The 15,070-nt window shown below is 42.1% G+C and overlaps 1 protein-coding gene across 13 annotated transcripts in view; it reads left to right on the top strand.

Annotated features, from left to right (window-relative positions):
- ARHGEF9 (Cdc42 guanine nucleotide exchange factor 9) overlaps window positions 1-14,494 on the top strand; it is a 286,157-nt gene extending 271,663 nt beyond the window's left edge. For 10 of the 13 annotated variants that reach the window (XM_028714586.2, XM_028714589.2, XM_028714592.2 and 7 more), the window contains 3 exons: window positions 565-633; window positions 8,274-8,463; window positions 13,095-14,485. In XM_028714586.2, coding sequence (XP_028570419.1) covers window positions 565-633; window positions 8,274-8,455 — 251 coding nt within the window. In that variant the 3' untranslated portion in view covers window positions 8,456-8,463; window positions 13,095-14,485. Of the gene's footprint in view, window positions 1-564; window positions 634-8,273; window positions 8,464-13,094 lie in introns of all 13 variants that reach the window. The other 3 variants (XM_077922610.1, XM_028714583.2, XM_077922611.1) reach the window with 2 other exon arrangements.
- The last annotated feature ends 576 nt before the right edge of the window (window positions 14,495-15,070 follow it).

Raw genomic sequence — 15,070 nt, 5'->3', positions numbered from 1 at the left:
AAAGTAAAGGGGGTGGGGGAGATGTACCTGGGCGGAGAGAGAGGGAGATCTAGTTGTATATGTGTGAAGTGTCTGTGCATGTAGGAGTGACAAAGATAGCACCAGGGGGATGCATGTGTCTCTGTGGTCTGGATGTGCATGATGAGTGCATGTCTCTTGTGTGCACACACAAGGGAGTGTGGTATGGTCACATTACATATCTTTATTGGTTTTTTGAAGTTCATCACAAATTCCATAGTGCGGAGGGGCACAGGAAGTTGGGAAGGGTAGAAGAGGCATTTGATGGTTTATCAAGGTATGAGTACAGGCTCCTCGTTTCCTCCTTCAGAAGAATAGTAGCACTGGGAACACCCGTGTGGTGCATTAAGTCAGACAATCTAATTTCGCACACTAGCTTAAACTATATGAGGTGGAGTTGACCTTCCATTTAGAGTATGTGTACACAACAATCAAACTAACATGATTTCACCTATAAAATATGGGGATTGTATTTTTTACCATGATGAAGAGAATGCTTGTTCTGACCTTTATGTCACATTCACTTTCCTCCAACACCCTCTTTAGGTTTTGAAATTTCTGAAAATCAGAAACGGCAGGCAGCAATGACAGTAAGGAAAGTCAGTAAACAGAAAGGTAAATTACCTGTGCATGGTCTCTTTGGTGGGGGGGAGGGAGGGGGAATAATCCATCTTGGTTAATGTAATCCCACCAAATTATCATGCTTTGAGCCAATACATGAACCAAAATGCAGATATTCTTCGAAATTTACACTTCTCTGGATTTTGCAATACAGTTTCCCAACCAAACGCACACAAAAAAATCATATATTTGAGGAAAGTGTGTGCATAAATGTGTATGTTGTGCAAATATTAGGATAACTGCATTATAATAGGAGAAATGGCCTGCAAAAATGTGTATATTTACAAAAATGTGCATGAAAATGCGTAAGTTTTTTATGAGAACCTTGGAAAAAAACTGCAAACTGATAGAGAAATGCGGTGAACTGAAGAACGGAAAACAGCAGATTCTTCCATCTTTTAAGTGGGGCAGTCATCCTCATTATTTTTATGCCATCTTCCCATAATTAAACCATACTCCATGTGGCCTGAATAACTTTTGAACAAAGCACACATACTCCTTCTTGAACAAAGTACAGTCATACCTCGGCTCCCGAACGCCTTGGGAGTTGAACGGTCCGGCTCCTGAACGATTGAAAACTGAAGTGATTGTTCCGGTTTTCAAATGTTCTTTTGGAAGCCAAACATCCGATGGGGCTTCCATGGCTTCCAATTGGCTGCAGGAGCTTCCTGCAGCCAATCAAAAGCTGTGCTTTGGAAGTTGAACGTTTCGGAAGTCGAATAGACTTCCAGAACGGATTCTGTTTGACTTCCGAGGTACGTCTGTACACTGAAATGAAAGAAGCTTGCAGAAGTAGATTTCCTCTTCTCAGTTATATCAGGAAAAGTTCCTAGCAGGTTATGAACATACCCTTGATTATGCTTAATAAAACTCAAGTCAACCCAAGACTCTGTATGAACATTTCCAATTAAATTTCCAGTTAAATTGCTTTAGAGCTTCATCCGAACAAAAACAGCATACTTAATTGTGTTTAGTTTTTTTTAACATAACAATTGCTTTCTCATTTTCTTTGTCTCTCTATGGATCCTCTGAAAAATTGAGGTATAATGTTAGTCCAGGCTGCTTTCAACATAAAATTAATTAGTTTCTGTTTCTCTAGTTGATCAGGCTGTGCCTTCCTTGTGCAGTGTGAATGTCTTCTGCAATACTGGATATTCCTTATATAATTAGACATCTTTGGTCTTCCTGCTTTGGAGAAACAAATGGAGTGAAAACCCAATTGTGCTCTCTCTCTGTATGTGTCTTTTAAACCAAAGACATTAACCTGGAGATAACAATTAGAAGGATTTCTGTACAAACAAACAACAGTTACGTAGCATGCATGTGCCTAGTGTGTGAAAGCTTGTGCTGCCATGAAAGTTATTAGTCTTTAAGCTGCCGCACAAACATTTTAACTGTGTCAATAAGCTGCTTTGAAGGCTGCATGCAGAAAGGCAGTGTATACATTTCTCAAATAAAGCTCATTATAAAACAAACTCCCAAAGTGTAAGCTGGCACTCAAAGTGAGGAGGTATGCTTTGCCTCTGATGTACTAGCTCATCACCTGCAAGGAGGTTTAAGATAATGGTGGGGGTAGGGGGAGTTAAAACAACACACGCCTGCAGTCTGATACTATCCAGAAATCTACCACCTCATTCTGTATAATTTGTTGATAGTGGCTCCTGGAGACTAGTTAAAATTTCTGCAGCACTTGATTATAACATCCCATCCAGCAAGGCGTTTTTTTCTTGTGGATTCTTCCAGTAATTGTGTCTCACATGGAGAAGGGACCTCTGACCTTCTAGATGTTGTTGGACTATGATTCCCAATAATCACCCCTGATTCAATATGCTGTCTCGTATGCTGTCTGGGGCTGGTGGGACAACATCTGGAGAGCCACAGGTTCCCAGTTTCTGGTCTGTTGCATCCTTTAAAACATATAAAATACAACAATATATTTCTCTGTTGCAGTTCTTTCCTTTGTTCCCTGTGTTTGGGGAATAGACCCTCTTTTTTTGTCAGTGATGGAATTCCTAAGGCAGTGAGGAAGGAGCAAAAAGAAGTGTTTAAGGGAATGAAACATAAACACATGAGCCAATCTAAGAGAGGTGAACTTGACAATAAACTGCCACTTACTTCATGAATGGGCATGCCACATATCCCAAGAGTATTCAACAGGAGATGAAGAGTAGACTCATTAAATGGAAGTGTGTAGGTAACCACTTTCTGCAAAATGACAGGGAGGAGACATGAATAGAACAATAGCAAGGAGAAAAACCTACAGAATGCATTTGATCCAAATGTGCACAACAAAAGCCCAGCGACTTCTCTTGTATTTGATGGGGAAATCAAGATTTACAGTGCAGAAGCTGCAGGAGTATGTGTGCTTAGCTCTTCAAACACAATGCAGTTGTGTATACAGAGGCTATTCTAAATCATCTCTAAAACCCCTACACTATTGGGACCATACTCCTGGCATGTGCGGACAAGTACATCAGTAAAACATTACAGAAAGCATCTTGGTGCAGTCATGCATAGTCATGCTTGCACCCCAATTTCCTGAGTGGCGTGGTTTCAGGGCTCCCAATGCTTACTCAGGCTTTTGGTTTCATTTAAAGGACATCACTTGACACTTAACTGGTGTTTTGTGATATGTGATACACACACACACACACACACACACACACACACAGGTTGAGCATATTTGGAGAGTCCACAGCTTTACATATGTTGAAATTTTCTCATTAAGAACCCCTTTTGTGCAGCCCAACTCAGCTATGAGTTGCTTTTCTTTCTCGTTCTTTCAGCCTGAGTCAAAAATTCAAGAGCCACAGCAGTGTAGTAGACCACCTAGAGTGCTAGATTTAGACCTGGGAGACCAGGGTTCCAGTCCCCACTCAGCCATGAAGCTCACTGGGTGTCCTTAGGCCAGTCACTCACTTTAAACTTAATGTAGCTCTGTGAGTTGTGAGGGTAAAGGGAGAGGAGGGAGGACTCCTGTATACCAGCTTTAGCTTCTTCAAGAAAAAGTGGGATATAAAGAAAATAAAAAGCCCACTTCGATAATCATGGAATTGAATCATAGAATCATAAGGGTCAACTAGTGCTACCCTTTGCAAAGCAGATGTCATCTGGTTATTCCTTAGCCAGAACTTGCTGCAAAAATGGGATCTGACAGGCTAAACTTGTTGAACCAGTATAGACCCCTTTAGCACACTATTAATTTTACTTTACTTTACAACAACAACAAACTCACATGATCTTGGAAGAGGGGATCCCAGAGAGATCATTCAGACCTCACCTGTCTCCTTATAAAATGCTCATGTCAGGCTTGCTTCTGGGCACATGCTAGTTTCTGCAGAAACATGGGGAAGGAAAAACAACAGAAGAGAGAGTCAACCTCCATGGCCCTTTGCTAACCACACTGTTTGTCCTTGAGTGCATGGTTTTGTTTCCTCTGCAAGGGAGGATAAAATCTGGATTGGGATCGCAGTGGGGAGCCAGAGGACTAAAGGACCCCTACCTGCTACACCAGGTTTCTGATACACTTAGAGGGGAAATGCTGGCTGTTTCTGAAACAAAAATTCATGCACTCCAGGGTGAATGAAGTGATTAATGTTGTGTAGTTTGGCCCAGAAAGCTGTGGGAAGCTGGCCATGCATATCGCTCTGTCAAAATTCAGTAATAAAGAGCAGCAAAAAAGCCTGCATAATGCTCTTCAGGCATTCTCTTTGCCATGCAGTTGCCTTCACACGAAGGAGAGTGGGGTGCACTGCCAAGCCCCACCTCCATTGGTGTGGCCTCCCCCAATGATTTTTCAAGGAGCCTATAGGAGGCTTCCTGCTTCGTAATGTTGCCCTCCCTCTCACAGTGGGCTGTAAAGCAGAAAGCAATGTGCCAGAAAGGTTTGGATTTGGTAGCACACAAATGCATGCAGACACCATGTGATAACAATTGCAGAAGCAAACAGAGGAGGGCTCACCTAGGATTCCTAATTCATCAGTTCCACTGCAGAATCGATTTCTGAATCCCTAGATTCAGAACTCCGTAATCCAGGGGGAAATTTGCATGGTGAGAACTCCAGGTGCCTCTTTAGTTAAAAGATTTCAGGGCTTTGTGGTGGATTAAGACCCCTCCAGAAATGATATCATGACAATGAGTTTGGATTTCCTGGGATTTGCAGTTTCAGATTGAGAAAACCCAGCCATATTAAACTACTTAAGGCAACTCTAAACTAATTCTATACTTTCCCTAAGTCTGCTAAGCTTAGAGTAAAGTGCACAAGGGGAAGAATGGAGGCATTTCTTACCCAAACAGAATATTACATTCAGTGATCAGGAACAAGATTCCAGATTTAGAGTCAAAGACACAACAGGAGACCTGCGATTGTGACTTCCCTTGGTTTGGTTCATTTTAAAGCATCCACTCAAGGAGGTGTCCATTTTTTTTTATCAGAGCATCAATGCTGGAAGTGGGAGGGGGATGTTCCTCTGTTCTTCCCCCATTTCAACCCTCTCCTCCCATACAACCTTTAATTGGTGGGGGTGGAGAGACCTTTCTACAGACATGATACAATTTCATATTTTTGCATTAGATTACAGTCAGGGTCAAATCATAATGTGTTTAGTAGGAGTTAAATGCTGACATGCGGTACAATCCTAAACAGAAGTAAATCTAAGTGTGTCCAATGGTGTTTAGGATTGCTGCCTTAACTGAGCTTTATCTGACCACATTGTCAGACTGGTAAAGTATTATTATTGTTTTCTCCACATGTAGGATGATTATTGCTTTTTTCTGCCTGGGAGGAAATTGAGTTTTATGCAAGGGCCAGTCTGTACAGGTTCTGGGTATTTGCATCCTTGTTCTCAACTCCTTTGTCATCTACCATGACTCTGCTGCTAGTCCAAAGGAATTTACAATATTTGCAGGCAGGTCATTGTCTATCTTGTGGCTGCCACTCATAGTTCTAAGCACCTGACACTCAGTTTAGGATGATGGGCTTGGATGTATACAAACCACCCTGTTCCAGTGGTTTGCAATGCCTTACACTGTACTAATTTAAAATGCCTTGCATTGCTTCAGGAAAATGCTCGGGCTTTGATGGAAAAAGCATCCCAGGAGTGTAGTGGTGGTTCTGACTAAGCACATAGTTAGACTAACGAAAGCACTTCTGGCTGTGTAGACATGTAAGGTGGAAACAGCTTCCTAAATATGTGAGCTTAAGACTGCTTAGGGTTATTTGTAAGTCAACATCAGCACCTTGAATTGAGCATGGAGGGCAACAGGGATCCAGTGCAGATGGACCCTAGAGCAGGAGTAGCCAACCTGCTGCACTCTAGATGATGTGGTTTCCACCTCCCATTCACCCCAGACAGCATGGTCAATGGCTAGGGATGGTGGGAGTTGCATAGAGCATTGGTGTACGGCTACCCATGCTGTAGTACATTGATGCATGTGTGCAACACAATGCCTTTCTGCAGGGGCAATCTGGGAAAGCTTTTTTTACGCTAGGGGAATGACCTAGAGTCAAAAACAAACATTCCCAGATTGCCAAACTTCAATAAAGCCTAGGCACTTTTATGAATCTATTTCTTCTCTCCAGAGTTTCAGGTAGGAATCTTTCCCAGATCACTCCAAAATGTCTCAAAAAATGAAGCGTAATGCCCTCTGGCATATGTTTCTGGATGTAAACTCTAAATAATATTCTCACCAGCTTCCCACCTGAATGTATTCATCCATATCTCCTGGCAGTTCATTGCCCAGCTGCTCCCATGCTAGGACTGCCCCCTTCTGGCTTTTTTCTAATCTGCTCTGATCCAGTGTAGTACAGCACAGGCTTCAAAAGGTTTGCTGTTCAATTTTTGAGACATTTTGGAGTTTGAGCATGCTCATAAGTATACAGAGCTCTGAGAATCAATTAGATGTTGGTCTTTGTTGGTTTTATTGGAGTAATTAAAATTAAAAGGGAAATCTGTAATGTTAAAGTATTCAGAGAACATAGGACAATATTCTTACCCTATGCTATATTAAGTCTAGAAAGTCTAGAAATAATAATAATAATAATAATAATAATAATAATAATAATTAATAATAATAATACAACCAAACAGTGCAATTCTTTGCAAACCCCAGTGAAGCAGAATATTGCAATGACATATTTATGCTGTGCTCAGTCAGATCAAATTTCCCCATGCCCAGTATTCCACCTGTATCAGTCGCCAGTAATAAGCAGGATGAAGATAACTGTCATTTGCAGATTGCTTCACAGCTATCAGTTAGATGTGTTAAGGTTTCCTCTTTTAGCTATCATGACTAATAGCTAATGACCAAGTATTCGGCGAGAAAGGATATCCTACTTTTTTGAACAGAGCTGATTCAGAAAATGATTCATTCTTCCTACCCCTTAAAATATGGTTCAGTTTGGCATTTATCAGAGAGCTATATCTTACCCACAAATGCATTTATTAGTAAGTGAGTAAGTTAATGCATTTACTTTGCATCTTTTCAATGTTGATTTGCCTGGGTATTTTTCTTCGTCTTTGTTTATTAATTAGCTGAGCTACTTCTCCGCCTCTTTTCTGTATGCTCTCAACCACCGTTAATATTGGGAGTTGGGTAGCTCAGTGTTTGAGCACATGCTGAATGGAAACTATTCAGGTTCAGTCCTTGACATCTCCAGGTAGAGGGTTGAGGGGAACCCTGCCTGAAACCCTGGAGAGGCACTGTACATTGGGCTAGCCAAAAGGGTGCTCTTCAGATGCTGTTCTACTTCTATCCATGAGCCCCATTCAGCATGGCTCATGGTCAAGGGTGTTGGGAGTTTTAGTCCAGCAACATGGAAGGCACTAGGTTGGCTAATCCTGGTAGCCAAGCTACCCTCACATCAGTGTGCAGCTTCCTATTTTCCTAGCTCAACAGGAACCATTAAGAAGTAAGAGACAATGTTGCTTTTTCCTGTGTGGCCTTGCCCTGGATTCTGCTTCTTGAGGGGTATTCATACATTACGTTCAGCTAGAGTACAATCTGTGTACCTGTGTGCACAGTTGAGCTCTACATTCATATAGTCATTCACATGTAACATTCCACAAGTGAACCTGCATATCCAAGAGTTGAGCTGCACAAATAACAAGTGCACAGTCTTTCATACAAACACTTGTAGATGTGTAGAATCACAGAGGGGGAAGGAAACCTGAGGGTCTTCTAGTCCAACCCCCTGCAGTGCAGGAATCTCAACCAAAGCAACCATAACAGATGGCCATCCAACCATCACTTAAAAACCTCCAGTGAAGGAGAGTCCATCACTGGACATCACCCCTCCAAGGGTGTCTATTCCACTGTTAAACAGCTCTTATTATTAGAAAGTTCTTCCTGATGTTTAGTTGGAATCTCCTTTCTTGTAACTTGAATCCATTGGTTCTGGCCCTACCCTTCAGAGCAGGAGAAAACAAGCTTGCTCCTTCTTCCATGTGACAGCCCTTTGAAGAGACAGCTTGAAGCTTTGTAATGTGTAAATAAGCCTTTGTGCTAGAATGTGATGTAATATTGGGAACTGGGATGGATGGATGTTCGTATCTTTAGCCAGTACATTCTGATGGGCGTTTCTTTCTTCCTACTCCATCCCACCCCATATTCTTTTTCCTCCACCATTCATACAGGTGTTGGCTACTCTCGATCAGTTCCTCCAGCCTACCCACCACCCCAGGATCCACTAAATCAGGGACAATACATGGTGACCGATGGCATAGCCCAACCCCAGGTCTACGAATTCAACGAACCCAAACGCAGCCAGTCACCATTCTGGCAAAACTTCAGCAGGTTAACGCCATTCAAAAAATAATATATAGAGTGAGATGGAGAATTTTAAAATAAATTTTAAAAAATGCTTAAAAATATTTAAAAAATATATATTTATAGATGGACCTTTTTTTGGAGAAGCACTGTTGCAACTTAAAAAAACCATATAGATATATATAGATATATATAGATATATATATAGATATATGTATATATACAGACATGCATATATACATATACATACATATATATGTATATATATTTGAAGGACCAAAAACCTTTTTGTTGTTGTTGTTTTGGGGAGGCAGTCTCTGCTACTATATTCTAAGTAGCACCAAGTACTTCTGATCATGTAACCTGCTTTATTTTGGCACCATTGGAACCATTGTTGTTACTGTTGTTCTTTTCTTATATATATAATTTGTTTTGTTGTCTCAGAATCGTCTCCCGGGATGATTTCTTGTTCATTGTGCATTTCCTCCATTGACATGTTCCATCCAGCGCCACACTGGTGTATATTTCCTTTGGGGTTTTATTTATAGATTACCTTCTCTTAGAAGGGGGTTGGGCGCATGGTGAGAAAAGAAAAGAAAAGAAGTGTCTGTTCCTACATCTCATTCCCACAGCCCACCATGGATGCAACCTGTTCCTGTCTGAGCACCATTGAGAAAGGAATGAGAGGCCTCATTTGCTTCAATGGGATGTGCTCAGATGGTGTGCCGGGGCGATTGTGCCACACACATTGAATGCTGACTTAAAACAAGACAACAAGCTGCATTTTATCTCCCCACATTCTTCTGTTCTGAGTCCATGCTCCATTGTGCACTGTATAATATGCTGCTCAGTACTTCTGTTGCTTTTTAATGTTGGGTAGAGGGATGCTGGACATGAGACCCTTCTGCTCCGCAAACTCCCAGGTAATTGGAGGTTGGAAAGCAGAAGCGCCTGTTGGACTGTGTCCCAGGTGTGCAGGATGGTAAGAGGGCATCCAACTCTTTATTATGCAAATAATTATGTCAGTTTAGCTGATGTTGTTGCATTTTTTAAATTGCACTCCCCCCCTTCCCTTCTTCTTACTCTGTGGTTTGAGCATAACCTCATCTTTTTTTAACCCCCCTAGTAATATCCTTAGGGTTGTACCCATTTTGGTTATATATTTTATTGCAAACAAGTTTCCCCTTTGATTTTACCATTTTCTGTTTTATTTTTTTATCTGAAAGATCTGCCAGTTACAGTGCCCTGTGCTCTATTTATACAACCTACAGACTCAAAACAATTTGCAGAAAAGAGTTTGTGGGTCCATATCCCATATCCAAGATTAGAACCAAATGGCTCTTAGGACCCTCCCACTCCCAGAACTGGCCACTTTCCCTATCAAGAAGACCTATTGATTCTGCCATATGTAGTGTGGCTTTTATGCACCATTGGTTAATGTTTAGAGATGCATTGTTCCCAGTGAAGACAAACTATTATACAGACTTTTGTGTCTGACCTGTTTCATTTGTCCCTAGTTGTAGCCATAGGTCTCTAACTACCATGCACAGCATTAGCCAGTAACAATGAGCTATTAGCTGTACGATCATTGCCTTAGTAATCAGAAGCATTTCCCCCATTTTTAAGGTATCAAATCCATGGAAGGAGCTTAGTGCTGCATATATGAACAGACCTGCAATGCTTATTTGGACCGAGGAATGTGCTGAGCCTGACAAAGCTAATAGCTTGGTGATGATTCCTTATATAGGTTATAGCAGTTGTTCAGCAAACAGGCATCACTGTCAGTATCCAACCTCTTTCTGCCTTTCTGTCTTCCCACTCTCTTCTTTTTTCCTCTCTCTCTCTCTCTCTCTCTCTTCTCCCCTTTCTCTATTAAAAAATGCATTTTTTCAAAGCCATCTTGTAAATTTCACTTTGGAGTTCCTAGATAGGCGCTGGTCTCATCTCACTAGAAGAACAATCCTCAGTGGCGACCAGAGCTATATGGCAGAGGTACCACCACATCCAAACCCTGGGTGGCTCATGTCAACCAGGGTGCAAAGGGTTTGGGTGTGTGGCGGGGGGCGGTGGTTTTGCCAAGCTTTTCGGCCTGGCAGATCCCAACATTTTAACTTCCCCACCCCCACTGAAAGCAATTAGTCACACCAACTCCAGGCTGGTGTAGCTGAGGGCTCCCAATCAGAGAAGCTTTGGATCCAGCTGATCCACAGCCTGCTCTGCTCCACCCCAGTTTCAGGGCCCTATGCTTGCTACCAGCAGGAGGAACACTGCTTTTTTTAAGTTCCCACCCACTGAGCAGGTGCATTGGATGCCTCCACCTTGGTAGGGCCACCTGCCTCCCAAGTGAAGTTGGTAGGGAGGCACCTCCATAATGTGATTGTTCTCAAAGGCTTCAGGCCTAAACACACTTACTAAGGAATAAGCCCCAGTGGAACAAAGCTGAAATTTCTCAGCAGGCATGATACCAGAGATTCCTCTTGTTTTCCTCAGTGCTTCCTGAAAGAAAGAAAAAAGGATGCCACTTTGTGAAATTTCCTCCAGATATTCTCCATTTTATTCTTTTATTTAGCTACTTATTTTGTGTTGCAGTAGCCAGTTCATACTTACAGTGCCCCAAATAACATGAGGCCCGGGGCATTGTGGAGGATACAGGATGGAGGCTGAGCTGCCAACACAGTTGGTTCTTGCTGCCATTTGCAACAAAAGAAATCCCTTAGGGCAGAAATAGAAAGAAGCTGAGTGCTGCCACCACTGATAATGGTGAACCCTACCTCTGAGAAACTGTTGAAGAATTTCTAACTCTTGAGAAGCTTGATGAAATTGTCTCTCACAAATAGGGTCGAGATTTCAGTGGACAGCTCTGCATTGAACAAATACGTATAGGAGTGAAGTGTGCACCCCACATTTAGTTGCAAAGACATAGAAGTAGCTCACCTAAGATACCAAGGCTAAACAATAACAGAGTGTTGCATTATCTAAAGCAGCCTTCCTCCATCACCTGGTCCTCCCAGGTGTTTTGAACTACCCATCATCCCTGACCATTGGCTGTGCAGGCTAAAGCTGATGGGAATTGGGAGTCCAGCAACATCTGGAAGGCACCAGGCTGTGGAAGGCTGCACTGAAAGAAGCATCCCTGTGCCTAGGAATAACCAGCAAGCTAAAATGGTTGGCCTGACATCTTCCACTGCGTTGTGAGTTTCTCCCCTTCGCTGATTGCCATTTGCACAGGAATGGAAGCCCACAAAGTGGTGACACCACACAGTTTAGCTTCCTATATGTCACCAGGGCAGGTGGGAGGAAGAAAAGGAGAAGCTAGGTGGTAGGTGCTCTGGATGCCAAGCCTATTACCTTCAAAATGCTTAGAATGCAAAGAAAGGATGAGCTTGGCTAAAAAGGCTAAATTTGGAGTAGGTGTTCTTTTCTTTTCTTTTTTAAAAAGACTCCTTTGAAAACAGACGGTAAAATGGCCCAACCTCCTTTGCTTTCTTGCCTGTTCACTGTTGGGGTTTTTTGGTCACAGTATTCTCTTTCCTTCCTAGGCAAATCTGGCCAGCCTTTAAATAGGGAAGATTCATTAGCTTTGCTCATAAAGCTGATGCTAGTGGGAGTTGTAGCTCAAAACATCTGGAGTTTCATATCTTACCCAGTGAACAAACAAACAGATTTTTAGAATAAAAATTTTAGAATAACAGCCTTTGAGTGCATTATTAGGTTGAAAGAAGCCTCTTTCAGGTGCATCCATAGGATGTTTTGTTAACACTAACACGTGTCACTGTAACATGTGTCTCAACTCTTGCTGGTCCTCGTCCCACAAACCCACAACAGATGACACCAGCCAGTTCAATGTGCACAACACTGTGCCATGATGTTTGATATGGGCTTCTTCAGCTGCACCCCATAATTTTTAATCTTCTCTTGGGCTACTAAACCAGGAGTAGAGGATGCTCCTGGTCTGAGTAGTGATCCTGGTCTGAAGGGCTACAGCAAGCTCCAAGAAAAGAAATGAACTGGCAAGATAAGTGGTTGAACTTATCTCATGCCTTAAACACAAAGGCAGCCTAAGTATTTTCTCCCAACTTCATCCTATCCAGTTAAATTTAACCACCTAATTCCAGGCAAACTGTTGCAGAGGAGCACTGCAGTGTGTGTGTGTGAAACAGTCCCATCTGCATTCATTTCCAGGGAGAGGCGGCTCTTCATGCACAGAACTGCTTATGCAGCAACTCCCTGGGTGCTGACTTTGGATCAGTCTTCCTAACTGACCTTAGTGTGTCCAGATTTTCAGTGCAGAGTGACCAATAAAGGGAAGAGTCAGTGACAAAGTTTTGTATCAACAAAGAGCATATTTTTATTGCGGGTTTGGGGGTGGGGTACTCTTTTTTAACTTTGCATGTTAGTGGGTAACAGAGCAGGTTTTAAAATAGACTCTCATTTGTTTAATACCTTGGTTTTCCTAGCTAGGCAGATGCTTAGGAATTGAACCAGGGTTATGAAACTGGAGGTAGAATTTCTTGCAGTTTGTGAATGGCTAGCGAGAAAGAGAGAGAGAGAGAGAGAGAGAGAGAAATTAGGGGCAAGTTGTCAACATGATGAAAGTTTTACTTATTCCTTTGCCTTTTTAATTGCATAAGAGGTGGGAGTAACAAGCACATTAGTTAAGCCTGTTCATTTACTGTTTTGTGCCCCAGAGAGCGAAAATGAAACATCCATTATTTTTATGAGAAGATGCTTCCTAACTATTCAGCGCTAGGAAAAAAAAAGAAACCAACATCGTCACACCATTATTTGCATCATAAATCAAGATTCGCTTGGTCTGACAAGAGCCACTTGTTGGACTCCCAGCATCTTTCTTAAAGTGGAAAAAATAATACCCAAAGGGGAAGAGCTTTGCCGACTCAGTGCCAAAGCAGAGCAGATGCTGGCATTTGTTCCCAACAGAGGGAGTGCGTTTGCCCCGGCTAGTGGCATTCAAGAACTCTCCTCCTTTCCATGTGTTGCCAAGGTGCTACGAGGAACGAAGCATTGCTGCCATGAAGAACCAGCCGTGGGTGCCAGTGTTACTACCTACTACATGTTCTTGATGGGGAGGGCTGGTGTCAGGTTGGGCTGTCTTGTTATTCTCGAATGCTTACATCTGCTCAAATTTGGGGAGGGAGAATGTCGGAGGAGTATCAGAGATTGAGCATGTTACATAGACTTCAACTTTCCATTGCCAGAAGAAGAGGAAGCTGTGGTATCACAAGGTATACATCAAGGACGGTTGTAATACGCTTACTGTACACAGGATCTCTCTGGCATATATAGATATATTTGGGGAGGGGGGCATTTCCCCACGCCTCTTTCCTTAAACCACTGATCACATTACCCCTTTGACTTTGCAAATACAAAGGATTTATCTTCAAGATTATTGGCTCCCTAACCTTCTTTTAAAATTTAAGGGAGGGGAGGCAAGGCAAAGGTGCATCTAACAGTTGTAAATAGACAATAAATAGAGGGGGAAAACAACAACATATATTTGAAATTTGTTTCAGTTTTGGATGGACGCTAGCCATCCTTTGCAATGTTATTGATAGTACACCGTGGTGCTTTTGGGTTTCTGGTTCTGTTCTCTTTATGCTCAGTCATCTTTTTTAATTGCAGCTACATTTCAGGGAACATGTATATTTAGTAGCTATTGTAAGTTCTGCATGGCATCACCAAGCTTATTTTTCCTTGAGAAGATTAAGAATGAGCCTGTCGGAGCTTAATGGCATGATGGCTGGAGAGAGGCTCTTGCCAGAGAATGCAAGTGAGGTTGGAAGAAGATTGAAAATCCAAATTTGGGGCCGAATGCTGAGATTTTTGTGTGTGTGTTGTGGGGGAGGCTTTAATGGTCTGAAGGAGCAGATAAACGGAGGATTTGGGTAACCCAGCTAATTCTCACTTGCCAGTTCTATTATTTTGTTTCTATTGGATTGTTTGACTTTGTCAAACAAATGTCAGAATTGTGTGTATTAAAAAAAAAAAAGCAAGCAAACAGTGTTTTAAAAAAAAGTGTTGTAAAAGACACTGAGCCTTATGAAAAATATTTATGGAGTTAAATAAAAAGAAGTAAAAAAAAGTCATCTCTGGGCATTTCTTTTCTATTAAAAAAAGAAACATGGTTTCTCTCTACACATATCCGATTTATGCTTTGTTTTCAAAGTGGTGTCTCTGGGACCCACATGATGAGTCATTGCAGAAGAAGAAGAAGAAGAAGAAGAAGAAGAAGAAGAAGAAGAAGAAGAAGAAGAAGAAGAAGAAAGCAGTGCTCTGTGCCAAGGTACATTTCCTGCAGTTTGCAGCAGGTATTAATCCAACACAACACCCAGTTCTTCACTCCTTTACTGGACATCCACTGAAGTGATAACTTAATAGCTGGAAGTTGTACCAGGTTTTGGACAAGGCATCCATTCAGGACTAAGGCAAAGCCACAGGCCAGGTTTCTTAAGTTTTCCTAAGCGTCAAAATTCTCCTCCCACTCCGAGGTTAGGTGTCAGCAGATGTATTTGCCCTGCCTTGATGCTCTCTGGTGCTCTTTTTTGCCTGGGCAGCTGTTTCTCTCCAGCTCCTCCTCCTTTGACTTCACTGTCCCTGCTGTCACTGATCTGGTGACCCAAATGTTTGTTTGTTTGCTTGCTTGCTT

Source organism: Podarcis muralis, chromosome Z, assembly GCF_964188315.1.
Source record: "Podarcis muralis chromosome Z, rPodMur119.hap1.1, whole genome shotgun sequence".
Classification (NCBI taxonomy): domain Eukaryota; kingdom Metazoa; phylum Chordata; class Lepidosauria; order Squamata; family Lacertidae; genus Podarcis; species Podarcis muralis.
This window is presented reverse-complemented; position numbering and strand designations above follow the sequence as displayed.